This window comes from Megalopta genalis, chromosome 1 (genome assembly GCF_051020955.1).
Source record: "Megalopta genalis isolate 19385.01 chromosome 1, iyMegGena1_principal, whole genome shotgun sequence".
Lineage (NCBI taxonomy): Eukaryota > Metazoa > Arthropoda > Insecta > Hymenoptera > Halictidae > Megalopta > Megalopta genalis.
This window is the reverse complement of record NC_135013.1, coordinates 20495753-20510015: the sequence shown is the minus strand read 5'-3', so window position 1 is coordinate 20510015 and position 14263 is coordinate 20495753. Positions and strand designations below refer to the sequence as shown.

Genomic DNA, 14263 nt, shown 5'->3' with positions numbered 1-14263 from the left:
TATGTGCAGAGCCCGCCGCTCATTGAATTCGATCCGCGTAGTGCCTTTGCCGTCCGGTCGGCCCCGCGGACAATAGACAATTCGAACGAGTTACGTCGCGTGGTATAATGCTTAGTAAATTAGCAAAGAATCGCGGCAACGACTGCACTTCCGCTGGCTGGTGACCAGAGAGAGGCACTTTGAGAGCACTCTAATTCAGTACGGAAAATAAATTGTTGGAAGGTGCTCGCCCGTGTCCCCCTCTTTCAAGAAGCACGCCGCCGTTGGCGGGACGAAGACAGCTGTAGAAAAATGCGAAACGGGGGCGCGGCCGCACGAGGAAGCAAACGGGACGGCGGAGAGGGGGTGGATGCTCCCATGAAACGGCGAACGAGAGAGGAAAAGGGACGGGAGGAGGGACAGGAGAGAAGGATGAGATGAGACGGAAAAAAGGTGCTCTCTTTTGCGCAATTTGCTCGAACGTAGGAGCAAATTTCCCCTGTACACAAAAGCGCTCGACATTTTAAAGCACGAGGGCCACGGGCTCTCGCGATTGTCGCGCGCTCGCATCATCTACCCATTTCTCTTCTTTCAATCCCCTCTCTCGTACATTTTCTCCTCATCCTTCATTCGTCCCCTTCTTCGCTCTTCCTCTCTCGCGCTCTCCTTTCCAGAAGCTCGCTCTCCTTCTTTCTCGCCCCCTCTTCTTCGCATTCGTTTTTCCTCATGTTCGTTCTCTTTCTCTATTTCTCTCTCACGCTCTCTCTTTCTCGCTCTCTTCCTCTCTCTCTCTCTTTCTCTCTCTCTTTCTCTCTCTTCCTTTCTCGCCCCCACTTCTTCGCATTTGTTTTTCCTCACACTCGTTCTCTTTTTCTCTCGCTCTCTCCCTCTCCCTCTCTCGCTCTCTCCCTCTCTCTCTCTCTCGCTCTTTCCCTCTCTCTCTCGCTCTCTCCCTCTCTCCCTCTCGCTCTCTCCCGCTCTCCCTTTCTCTCTTTCTCTGTCGTTCTCTCTCTTCCTTTCTCGCCTCCACTTCTTCGCATTTGTTTTTCCTCACACTCGTTCTCTTTCTCTCTCGCTCTCTCCCTCTCTTTCTCTCTTTCTCTCTCGCTCTCTCTCTCCTTTTCTCTCACATTCTCTCTTTCTCTCTCTCTCCCTTTCTGTCTCCATCACCATATCCCTTTATTTAGAGATAGTCCGCAGTATCGATAGTTTCTCAAAGTTTACAAAAACTATCGATCACCATTTCTCGATAGTATTATCGAAAGTTCTCTATCTTTAGAAGTACCACGAGAAATACGTATGGTATAAAGTTTCAGGGATACAAAAATTTGAAGACCTCAAGGAGTTCGAAAAACATAAAAGTTTAATATTATATTCTTTTTACAATATAAAAAATATAAGAAAAATATCTGCAATAGTATCGTACAAATTATGACTTAATAATTATGAATTAATTTATGTTACAAAATGAAGATGCCAGTATGCAAAAATACTTTTTATGGTAAACATTTAAAGAATTTGAGACATTTCCATTCACCTATACATAGATAGTAGAAGTATTTAAATATATATATAGAAGTATTTATGTTGTTTATATTAATAAGTATTTATATTGTCAAAGTGGGATAGAGATATGTAAAAGGTCATTTAGATTATTTTGCAATATACTCGCTACTCTAATCCGAACTATCGATATTAAGAAAGAGAATCAATAGTTATTCACAGCGAAAGTATCTATTTATCTAACTAATTATCGATAGTACTATCGATCTCTGTTAGTAGATCCCTTTCAGAATTCTTTCTTTCTTCTCTCTCTGTCCCTCTCTCTCTCTCTCTCGCTATTGCTTTTTCTTTCTCTCTGTTTCTCTTTCTCTCTCTCTCTTTATTGGTTTCTCTATCTGACTCTTTCTCTCTTTATTGGTTTCTCTGATTCTTTCTCTCTCTCTCTCTCTCTCACTAATGCTTTTTCTTTCTCTCTGTTTCTCTCTCTCTCTCTCTCTCACTATTGCTTTTTCTTTCTCTCTCTCTCTCTCTCTCTCTCTCTCACTAATGCTTTTTCTATCTCTCTGTTTCTCTCTCTCTCTCTCTCTCACTATTGCTTTCTCTCTCTCTCTCTCTCTCTCTCTCTCTCTCTCTTGATTGGTTTCTCTATCTGCCTCTTTCTTTCTCTCCACCTCTATCTCCCCCGATCTCTTCCTTGCCCACTGTTTCATTCATTCTCCGTCCGTGTATATCTCCGTCTATCTGATTCCCTCTCCCACCTTTTTTCTCCCTCTTTATCTCCCTACCGCGCGCATCGTGAAACCACGTACACGAGAATCGACGTGAGCGAATACGAGCGTACGTCAGGAACGGAGCCACGTCCCCCGAGGCTCGCGTTATTTTACGTCGCTTGTGACTCGAGCCAACCCCCTCTGTACACCTCGTTTCTTCCCCTCTTACGCCCCTCCTTGAGACCCCGAATCTCCCCCTGCACCCAAGCCGCCCGTTTTCCGTTCCCATCACCTGGCAGACATCGAACGAAACACGGAGACAGAAGCAACGGCCAGAGGGTGTGGAAAGGAGCGAGCAGAGTGGCGTTGTATGAATACGTTTGGAAGTTCAAACGCCTATGCGATTTGCATGTGCCTCCGAGGTGAAGCGACCCGTCGGATGGCGCGAGGGGTCGCACGCCAACGCCACGCCGTCGACCTCGACGAGCAACCTGTTCCCCGTCTGAACCGGTAACAATGCGAGACGCCTCGAATCAATTCTTTGCCGCTGAACTTTGTTTGTCAACCCCGACGGAACTCGAGGACGTTGCGCCCCGCTACGGTCAATTCGACCGAAAACGTGGGCGAAAGCGGAGGGAAAGAATTTATGGATTTGTGAGATGGTAACGAGTAGATCGGATGTAACAAAAATTGGTAATTCTTGGAATAAAAATCCTGTCGGTCGAACTTGCTACGGTAACATCGAAACTGGTAGGAACGTGTTGACGTTTCGACCGACGCCACGAGAACGTAAAAAATTTCATAAAATTGAAGTGTTTCGTTTATAATTAAATATAATATGTGTGTGTATTAAAAAATATATATTATTATTATTATTATATATATAATAATAAATAAATAAATAATAATAATATATATAATAGTAATAATTATTATTATATATATATAATAATAAATAAATAAATAATAATAATATATATAATAGTAATAATAATTATTATATATATATAATAATAATATATATAAATGAATAGGAGATCCTCTTCCCAAATTGTCCTTTATTGTGTACAATCTGAGCGTCAATTAAGGAAAATTTACTGTATTCTCAAACAAGTTGGCACTCGAATCTTCTTATATTATATTCTAATATTTGCTTCATTAATTAAATGACTTTAACACTAAACCTACCAAGCAGTAATACAAACTGGCATGTACTGCTTCACAAAAGTGAGAAGACCGAATTTATTTGGAATTTGTAAAGTTTTTATTATAAAACTTGCTCCAATAATATGACTTATTCAAGCGTTTTCCACGAAAGAGTCTCGGGATTCTGCAGAATTGCAAAATAAGAAAGTGGTCACTTTGACCGCGGTAGGTTCAGCGTTAATATCATAGAAATTTTTGAGGTTGATATTTTCGACACTTAGTAATACCTGCGAGAATCTGCAGAACCTCGCGTTGCCAAATAAAACCTGGAGTTTTTCCGTTGACGGAGTTACACCTTGAGAGGCTACGCGAACCCCTGACCTTATCATAAATTACCCGAAAGCGGAGTAACGTCGGACTGTCTGCCTTCGACTTCCCTTAACCCTTTCGCTACTACGGGCGACTATAGTCACCCGCCACAAAACGACACCCACATACGATGGGTGACTACAGTCACTTGCCACAAGATGCCACCTATACACGACGGGTGACTATAGTCACCGGTCACAACAATGGAGCCAAAAGTTAAAACAAGGGCTATCGCCTCGCTTTCCTCTGTTCGCAGACGCTATCATCTGCCAAAAACTACGATCAATTGTAATAAATCTGGTCATATTAACCCCTTGACATACCATTTTCTTCGCAGTTACTGCGATTAGAATTTTTGCGACTGCAATAATTTCTTAGAAGGGAAAGGAAATCGTTGCTTATCGTGTGCTTAAATTTACTTGAATGCTTAAATTTTAATGACAAGAGATTGGAATTTTATTCCAATTTTAGAGGACAGGATATTTAGAGGATCTATACTCAATAAATTATTGTTAGAAAATTTCGTGACGAGTCGGGCTCGTCAAAGTATGGCAAGGGGTTAATCCAACGTTCTTGAAGCAAAAGACTTGGCCCCGAATGCTGAAGACTGCGCGCGAGGCCCGCCGTAGCAAAAGGATTAAAAACAAGCTGTCTCTCTCGTTAACAGATCAAATGCAATGAGATCGTAAAAATAAAACAGCTAACTTTCCATAGAAAGCCCGAGAATCGGTGAAAGTGCATTCGAAACGTTCGTTAGAGAAGCAAGGATGAAAATGAGAGATTGAAGATGAAAGATTCAACGTTCGTTTTGAGACTCGCCTCTAGTCAATGCTGCGCCGAGGCCGTAGCTGTCGTCGCAAGTGAAACTACTTTGTGAACGGACATGTTTCAAGACCGCGGAAATCCGGATGTAATTTGCATTGAATACAGTTTTACCGCGCTGTTTAAATGTCCGCCGGATATGCTTGCGCGAGCCGACAAACAAGTCTCTCTCTTAACTCAAAGAAAATACGGTTTACCACGGCCGGAAGACGCAAGAGTTTTCAATGAAATATTCAGACCGCGGCCTTCAATGGCATTCATGCGTCTCAGACCTATCGTTTGCCGTGCAGGTGTGCACGTTGAATCCAAGTACTGATGCCAGGAGCATCCTTCATAATCTGTGCGCTTCTTTCACGGTGCTCAGCGATTTAAAGCACCTATGAGCCCTGTCGCACGGAATTGCAAACGTTGGGACGCGTTATACGCGGCGGATGCAAAACTCGCGTCATAACCTCGTACGTACGTACGCTGCAAACGTTACGCTCGCCACGAGGAAAATCCTGTTTCACAATTACATTCTTTTGCGCTTGTTTCCCTGGAACATTTCTTTAACGTGTTTGTTGGCAGAAGTCGGCAGATGTACAGAGAGCCTCTCTCCGAGAGTTTTCGGACGTAGAAAATTGCAGTTGTGCGATGCACGAGCGAGTGTCTGACCATGGAACTCTTATTTCACTACACGAGATTCCTGAATAAAACCGATGGTTTCTTCATAGTCAGAATTTTATTCGCAAAATTATCAGACCAGTCGCACTGGAGATTGTTGGAATGCATTGTTTGACAAATTAGACAAATCTTATTTTTCTTACGTATGTCTTTTATTGCGTTAACGCTTTGTCTACCGATAGTTTTTGGTTAATCGATGGGGGTATCTTGAAAACTGCCTCAAAATCGACGACAATTTCGTTCATACTCAATAAATTATTTGGATTAATATTATGTGACGGTTTCTTCTGAAATTGTTACTTAAAAGAAAATTATCGACCTTCTTCTATGTACAGCGCAGTGATTGAAAAGTTTATTAACACTATGCCGTCCGGTGGCACCACGTTGGTGTCATGCAAAAACTATCTGTTGTATGCCGGCGGTACCACTTTGGTGCCATTTTAAAAAAACTGGAATAACATTTGAACTATATTTCTTGGGTGTTAAAAGAAATTAGAATTAAGTACGAAAATTCTTGGACGACATATCTTAATTTTAGGAATTTATATTACCGCCATCTTCGAAATTTCTTTAAAAATCTAAAATTTTCAAGCTATTATGCCGGCGTCAAACAAAAGAATCATATCTAAGATCTGCGGACAGCATAGTGTTAGCAGGCTGTCGTGTTAAAATGAATGCGTAACATATGTTTTACAAAATTGTACGTTCCTAAGAATTCAATCCTCTTAATTATATTAACTAAGCAGTGCTTAAACATCAGCTCAAGATTCGACGCGACAGATCACTGATTCTGTTCAAACTTTCTTCATTTCAAAATTTTAATTCGGCCACTATATTAACTATTTGATCCATTCGATTCCAAAATACAGTAAATTCTCCCTAATTTTCCTTCAGCTTGTAAACAAAAATGAACAATTTGGGAACAGAAGACACGATTATTCGATTATTCTGTACCTCGTTTTTATAATTGTTGACAATCGGTAACTCTAAAATTGAGCCACGATCGTATCTCCTCTCTCAAAATTTTTCATTTTCGTTTACAAGCTGAAGAAAAATGATGGAGTATTTATTAAGTCTACCGGAAAGTTCTGTCCATTTTTGAGTTGAAATATAACACAATTTTCATACATTTAATAATATTTATCGTAGAACATACTTTCCATCGTTACTTATGACTTCTTGCCAGCGTGATGGCAACTTGTGAATGCCATTTTTAAAAAATGATTTATTTTTAGAGGCGAAGAACTCAACTAGTGCTTGGTCGACATCAGCTTCAGTTTTGAATTTTTTTTCCTGTAAAAAGTTTTGCAAAGAGAGAAACAAGTGATAATCGGAGGGTGCTAGGTCCGGGGAGTATGGTGGATGCGACAGAATCTCCCAGCCTAGCTCTGCGATTTTCCGACGAGTCGCCAAAGCAGCATGTGGTCCGGCATTATCATCGGTAGCCATGTTTTCACGATCGCGTCTCACTTAATAACGACACGAGACATCTTCGTTTCAGTTTATTTAGGAGAGTACATGCGTGTAAATGCAATGATAAAGAGAGATAGTCATATATGTCTCAAATCAACATGTGCATATGGATTGAAACTCGAAGTGACGCTATCGGACAGAACTTTCCGGTAGACCTAATATATTATTCAACGAACCATAAAAATATTGGTATATTATATTTTATCTTTGCAATATGATCCGGTACTCTAGGTGCCTCGCTAAGTATGATTATTCGAATAGAACTCAGAGCTCCAAGAGGATGAATTTACAATGAATAAATTTATAATCCTGTTGTTACCTTTCATGCATTTATTATAAGTTTTGTCATAGTTATAGCTTTTATAATTGGCGGATTTGGAAATTGACTAGTATCTTAAATAATTGTAGCCTCGGATACAGCGTGCATATGGATTGAAACTCGAAGTGACACTATCGGCAGAACTTTCCGGTAGACCTAATATATTATTCAACGAACCATAAAAATATTGGTATATTATATTTTATCTTTGCAATATGATCCGGTACTCTAGGTGCCTCGCTAAGTATGATTATTCGAATAGAACTCAGAGCTCCAAGAGGATGAATTTACAATGAATAAATTTATAATCCTGTTGTTACCTTTCATGCATTTATTATAAGTTTTGTCATAGTTATAGCTTTTATAATTGGCGGATTTGGAAATTGACTAGTATCTTAAATAATTGTAGCCTCGGATACAGCGTGCATATGGATTGAAACTCGAAGTGACACTATTGGACAGAACTTTCCGGTAGACCTAATATATTATTCAACGAACCATAAAAATATTGGTATATTATATTTTATCTTTGCAATATGATCCGGTACTCTAGGTGCCTCGCTAAGTATGATTATTCGAATAGAACTCAGAGCTCCAAGAGGATGAATTTACAATGAATAAATTTATAATCCTGTTGTTACCTTTCATGCATTTATTATAATTTTTGTCATACTTATAGCTTTTATAATTGGTGGATTCGGAAATTGACTAGTATCTCAAATAATTGCAGCCTCGGATACAGCGTGCATATGGATTGAAACTCGAAGTGACACTATCGGACAGAACTTTCCGGTAGACCTAATACTGTGATGATACATTGAATATTCACGCTCCGAAAGAGTGAGTGGAATTTTTGCACGGGTATCGTTAAACATATTTAAAGATTGTCTGCGGAATAATTAAATCGCCGGTAAAAGTAATGTCCGCGTTAATTGCGATTCTCTTAGAAGGAGGACAGCTTCGGGCGAGATCGGCAGCGCATTTACTGTGCTCTAAAAACAGGGGGAATACTATTCCGGCAGTCGTTATAAGAAGCGCGATCGAGATTTCCCATGAATGTCTTCGTAACAACCTGCGAATGGCTTTTGAAATGGTGGTTCCTGTCGAAGGATTCCCAAACGAGGCCACTCTTGGGACGGGGACGACGACGACGACTACGACGACGACGAACGTAATGTTTATTACCAGGATTCTTTGGTTTATTTCCGTGAAAAGGAAGGCCGTTGGCTCGATTTAACCTGCTGCGACGGCTTACTCAAAAGGATTTCCCTAAGAGGGCTGATGAAAGAGAAAAGAGGGGAACGATTTAATCGACCGGAAGCGAGCGCACGATCGTATGGCTGCCGAAGCCAATAAATACGCGACCCGGACCGATCGATCTCCCCCCGTTTCCAAATTGTTGTTAACGATCGACGAAATTTACAGCAGAAACACGTTCACTTCTGATTCTGTAATCGCACGCTAAGAAATAAAATACGGTAACTTGCACACTTCTTAGTATACTTTCGCAATCAAAATTGTTCTTAAAGATGAATAAAGATTTCTTGCATGTTCGATGAGAATGTGCAAGTGCAATTTAAAGCAGTGACTAAATAGGCTGATTCTGTAATCGCACGCTAAGAAATAAAATACGGTAATTTGCACACTTCTTAGTACACTTTCGCATTCAAAATTGCTCTTAAAGATGAATAAAGATTTCTTGCATGTTCGATGAAAATGTGCAAGTGCAATTTAAAGTAGTGACCAATTAGGCTAATTTTAAGAATCGTAAGCAAGTTAAACCTATTAAAATGATTAGGATAAAATATTTCCGAATTTAAGAATATTTGTGCGTTGGATTCAACTTATTCAAATCATTAAAAAAAGAAAGATATCTATATTTACTGCTACTGTGTCTTGCAATCAATGTAAATTGTATTACAGAAATAGACAAAATTATTTTTTTAATGTTTCGTTTAAAATCTAAGTTCGTCAAGTATTGGAGAAAATGAATAAAGTATATTGTCTAGACTATCTATATTCTTCAGAGCGCCGGTGATTAAGTAATTTCGAGCATAATCCAGTGATCGGACACTTTCAATTCCAAATGGAACGCGCCAAGCACATAAAGCCTGTAATACGACGATAAATACGTTCATCATCCACCGACAAAAGGTTTCGCGCTTAATCCGCAGCCGATTGAAAACGCGTCCTCCGTAAGAAGCAATCGGATCGTCGATCATCCTCATCTCGATAATGTAAATTTATTCACACCGATTCATCCAGCGCGGTGGATGGATCACGGCCGACCCTCCCTGCTCTTAGTAGTGGCACGTGGATTTTTATTGTCCGGCGGAAACTTTAATGGAAAGATTACGCTAGAGCGGCGACGAACTTGAAGCAAATTGGAACGCGCGAATTAGTCAACTGCTAGACTAATAAGTGCGACGATAGGATGGTACATGGGGTAACCGAACTTTATGAGTGGTAATCGTGACGGTTAGCGAACAGATTTTTTTCTTTACGTTTGCAATTCTGAATTTTCTGAAGCAAGAAATCGATTATATCAATTGCTACAAGATAGAAAAAATGGAGAGAAAATGGAAAAACTATTGCTAAAAAATAGAAAATTTGCTAAAAAATATTTGCAAAAAATAGAAAAACCTATCTCGAAATAGAGAAACCTATCTCGTATTTTATATCGATCGATGAAGCATCAAATAATTGAAAGGGAATTTTTCTTGAAATCTGCTTTTTAAAAATTCTTTCTTAAAAGGTATGACATTCTACGATACTTCGATACGTTTTTCAAATCAAAATCGGAACGTAGTCAAGGTGCACTGTGTTCAGGCTTTCGTTTGAAAATGTGAAAAATGGTTGAAAGGATTTTTCCAAAATTTCGTAAGAAATTATTTGGAAAATGAATTTTAGAAAACTGTACGCACCTCGAATGTTTAAAACCGGCATGGGAACTACTGCGCATGAAACATCGGATTTTTCCATGAAACTTTAAGCGACGCTATTCGTTTTTCGAAACTTCTCGTAACATCATCCTTTCAATTAATATTTTCCAACAATTCCATAAAATCGAGAATTATGAAGGATGGGAATATTTCATGTGCTGTATTTCCGCGGGCTTTTATTCCGAAACGAACCTTTCCGACAGAAACATGTTCCACAAATTTATACAAATCCTTTTTCGTCACCGCTGAATACGTGGACTTCCAAAGAATATTCGCAACGGTTATTTTTCATCAACTTATTCTCCCATTGAACTTTTTTCACATATTTCGCGAATACAATTCTTTGGTGTGCTCATTACGTCATTTTACAAATATTATATTATACCTGTACATTTTGGTACATCCCGTGACAAAAATCAATAAGTTTGCTAAAATATTAAATTATCAGGATCAATATATAACACCAAATAAACAAAAAACGGTGTCGGAAAGAATCCTTCGTTAGACAATGCGATCCGAATGCATTCGATTCAGAAAGATAGTTTCTCCCAAAAATGTTTTGGGAGGTCGAATTTGAAACCGACAGATCTGAAAGTACTAAGTCGCGAATCTTCGGGCATCGAGGATCGTTTTTATAGAATCTCGAGGCAGTCAGCAGAAAGAGACAGCGGCCAGAATTAATGCCAGAATGTACATTAATATGAATACATAGTAATGCTAGAATAAAAACAACTTAACTCTTTTATATCTAATTTTTTGCCACATTTTGAACGCAATTCGGAGGCCACTGCCACGATTCAAAGGCAATTCGGAAGCCACGTGACACGATTCGAAGGCACTTCAGAGACCACATGACACGATTCGAAGGCAATTCGGAAGCCACATGACACGATTCGAAGACAAATCGCAAGCCACATGACACGATTCGAAGGAAAATCGCAAGCCACATGCCACGATTCGAAGGCAATTTGGAGGCCACCTGTCACGATTAGAAGGCAATTCGGAGGCCACGTGCCACGATTCGACAGTATCTACCACGTACTTTAATTTCTCTGTAATTTCCCTGCATCTTGTAAACAAAAATAGGAGGAAAGGAAATGCGATTATTCGAGCCTTCTACCTCGTTTTTATAATTATTGGCAATCGACAGCTATAAAAATGAGCCGCAATGCTCAAATAATCGTATCTTTTCTTCCCAAATTGTCCATGTTTGTTTACAAGCTGAAAGAAAATTAGAGAGAATTTACTGTATCTTGTAGCTCCGCGGTTTTTCTTACCTGTCTCACAGCCAAACAGTCTATTAAAATTACTGAATGAAGAAATACGTGTAACTACGTTCTTTTATAGACGAAAATGTGTCCTCTGTTTATTACGACTGTCTCTTTTGCATAAAGATCCAAAGTCGAATACTAAATGAGTCAGAAAAACAAACGTCACAGATGTTACTTTAATCGAAACAAAAGCGTCACCATTTGCTTTTCACTAAAAGCGTTACCATTTGCTTCTTTCAATATTTTCGAAAATGGCAAATGGACGTTCTGAAGCGACTTTAGAAGCATATTGCACGCTTCGGAATATTTTCTCGTCCATAATCACCAATCAGCGTATCTTAACGCGAAATAAAAATTATCTGCAACAATTCTAAACACATAAATATCTGTTCCTTTTTTTAATAGTTCTTCTTTTCAATCAACTGAAAATAACGTAACAACGTTCTTAAATTGTTGTAATATTATATTATTATTATATATATTATATATAATAATATATATATTATTATTATATATATTATCTATAATAATATATATATATATATATTATTATTATATATATTATCTATAATAATATATATATATATATAAATTATTATGTAATATTATATTATATTATTACGTTCTTATATTGTTGTAATATTTTTTTAATCAACTTTTGTCAGAAATGCATAAAATAACTGACTCTAATAATCACGGATTCATTGCACATTCGACGACTCGGCAGTCCATTTATTGTCTCCGCCGATTTCCCGGTGAGACGGACCAGCCAAATCGACGAATCTAGCCAAATAGAGTAATTGCGATTGTCTCAAACGGCCGTAATAAAGTTAAATGGCATATTTCAGAATCGTGCAACCAATCCTTGGGGATGGAGTCCGGTGGCATACCGGATTCAGCCATTACAGCGTCCTCCTCGTATGTGACGAACGTCGGTCCACGGAATGGCCGGTGAGTACATTACTTTTACGACATCCACGATCCTCGCCGCGTTAGACGGCATTACGACCGCCTTTTCAATGCGCCTCGGAAAGGACAGATCAAACCGGCCCGCGACAGACACGCTTTCCGCATTAACGTCTGCCGTGGACCCGGCTCGATTCTCCACTCTTTCTCCCTTTCGCTTCTATTCTGCATCGGCCGGCCGCCCATCGTGTTTAATTTGTGACTATAATCCTGAAAATGCCACCGGCAAGCTATTTTCAATTAGACCGGTTCCACAGCTCCATGGAGACAGCATTGCGAAATTTCGAGACAGATTAGCTGCAGCTTCTCCGATCTCCTGCACCACGATTTCTTTCGCAGTCACGTTGATTAGCGTGCATCTTCGTTTTAAATCATTTACCTGACAGAGCGAGATTTATTTTCATTCCTGAATTTTGGTAACCAGACTGCGGATTTTTATGCGAAATAAAAATTGTCTGCACTAAGAAGCTTCGTTATCATTTGTTTATATTTTTATATATATTATATAGTATATTATTATTACTTATATATATTTATATTTATATATATATATATTATATATATAATATATAATATAATAATATTTATATTATATTATATTATTATATTCTACTAATATAGTAGAATATGATAATAATAATAATAACAATATAATATAATATAAATATAAATATAATTATATTATATAAAATATAATATAATATAATAATAAATATATATAAATATAATATAATAATATATAACTATATAACTATATATATATAATATTATCACATTAAGTAATATATAATATATAAATATATAAGTAATCACAAGATACATATGAGTTGAAAATAAAGCAACTGTTTTCTTAAATAATCTAATCAGTTTCGTTATGAATGCATAAAATCCGCAGTCCATTGATAACAATCGAATCAAATTTTGTTTCGACTTCGAAGGAATGAATTGCATTCAGATTTCGTAGATTATCTGTGAAATCTTCGTCACGTGTCATTGTTCTAGTACAGAGTGGTTAAGCTACATTTTCGAAGATTTTCATTCAAGCGTTGACTTATAAAACTTATTAACCATTACTGACTTAACTTTAAAGTAACTTGGTTATAAATTATCTGAACGATAAATTTAGTAAATAATATACTCGTTAGTAAACATTAACGTTCCTTGTTTCTTGCGATGAGGAACATGTGACTTACGCCGCTGTAACTTTGACGCCGTCGATGGAAATTTTATTATGATACGATACGTGAAATTGCTAATGATATGACATATGGTATTGATAATGATGTCGCTAATGAAGTTGCTAATGATATTGCTAATGATATTCCTAATAAATTATTGAATGGCTACGCAAACTGTTCAGAAAATGTCGAATCTGCCATTTGCATTGCAGAGACTATGCCGGATAGAATTGTTTAAAATGTAAACACTTGCTGCATACATATCGATTCGATTGTAGTACCGTCATTGAAACAATATTTTAAATTTGTTACTATACGTCGTGCTATCGGTTGATTATTAACAATGAAATTATGCAAATTACTCGATTAACAAAAGTGAAAAACAATAGTGTGAGAATGTATAATAACAAGGAACAATGATTTGGTTTATTAAGAGAAGAAACATTTCAATTTAGGGTCTATTGCTTGATATTCAGTAGCATGAGATTGATTATGGTCGGACGCTACGAACGCCTCGAAAATGAGCACCATTCGGACCGCTGGAACGCCTTGTGCAGATGTCTCAGGGGAATGCTACACGTTTCGCATGCAATTATACATCGCATAAATGAGCCGCACTCCGATTCAATCAAGTCTATCGAAACTGAGAGCTGTCTAACATACATTTCTGAAATTATAAAATTATATAAATAAAAAATATTCAATATTTGTGTGTCACTCTATATATATACTCTATATATACACATCGCAAAAATGAGCCGCACTCCGGTTCAATCAACTCTATCGAAACTGAGAACTGTCTAACGTTCATTGCTGAAATTATGAAATTATATAAATAAAAAATATTCAATATTTGTGTGTCACTCTATATATATATATATACTCTATATATACACATCGCATAAATGAGCCGCACTCCGGT

At 37.9% G+C, this 14263-nt stretch overlaps 1 protein-coding gene across 2 annotated transcripts in view; it reads left to right on the top strand.

Moving 5' to 3' along the window:
- LOC117221476 (discoidin domain-containing receptor 2) overlaps positions 1 to 14263 on the top strand; it is a 292709-nt gene that overhangs the window by 211010 nt on the left and 67436 nt on the right. For both annotated transcript variants that reach the window (XM_033472494.2, XM_033472492.2), the window contains exon 3: positions 12046 to 12148. In XM_033472494.2, coding sequence (XP_033328385.1) covers positions 12046 to 12148 — 103 coding nt within the window. The remainder of the gene's footprint in view (positions 1 to 12045; positions 12149 to 14263) is intronic.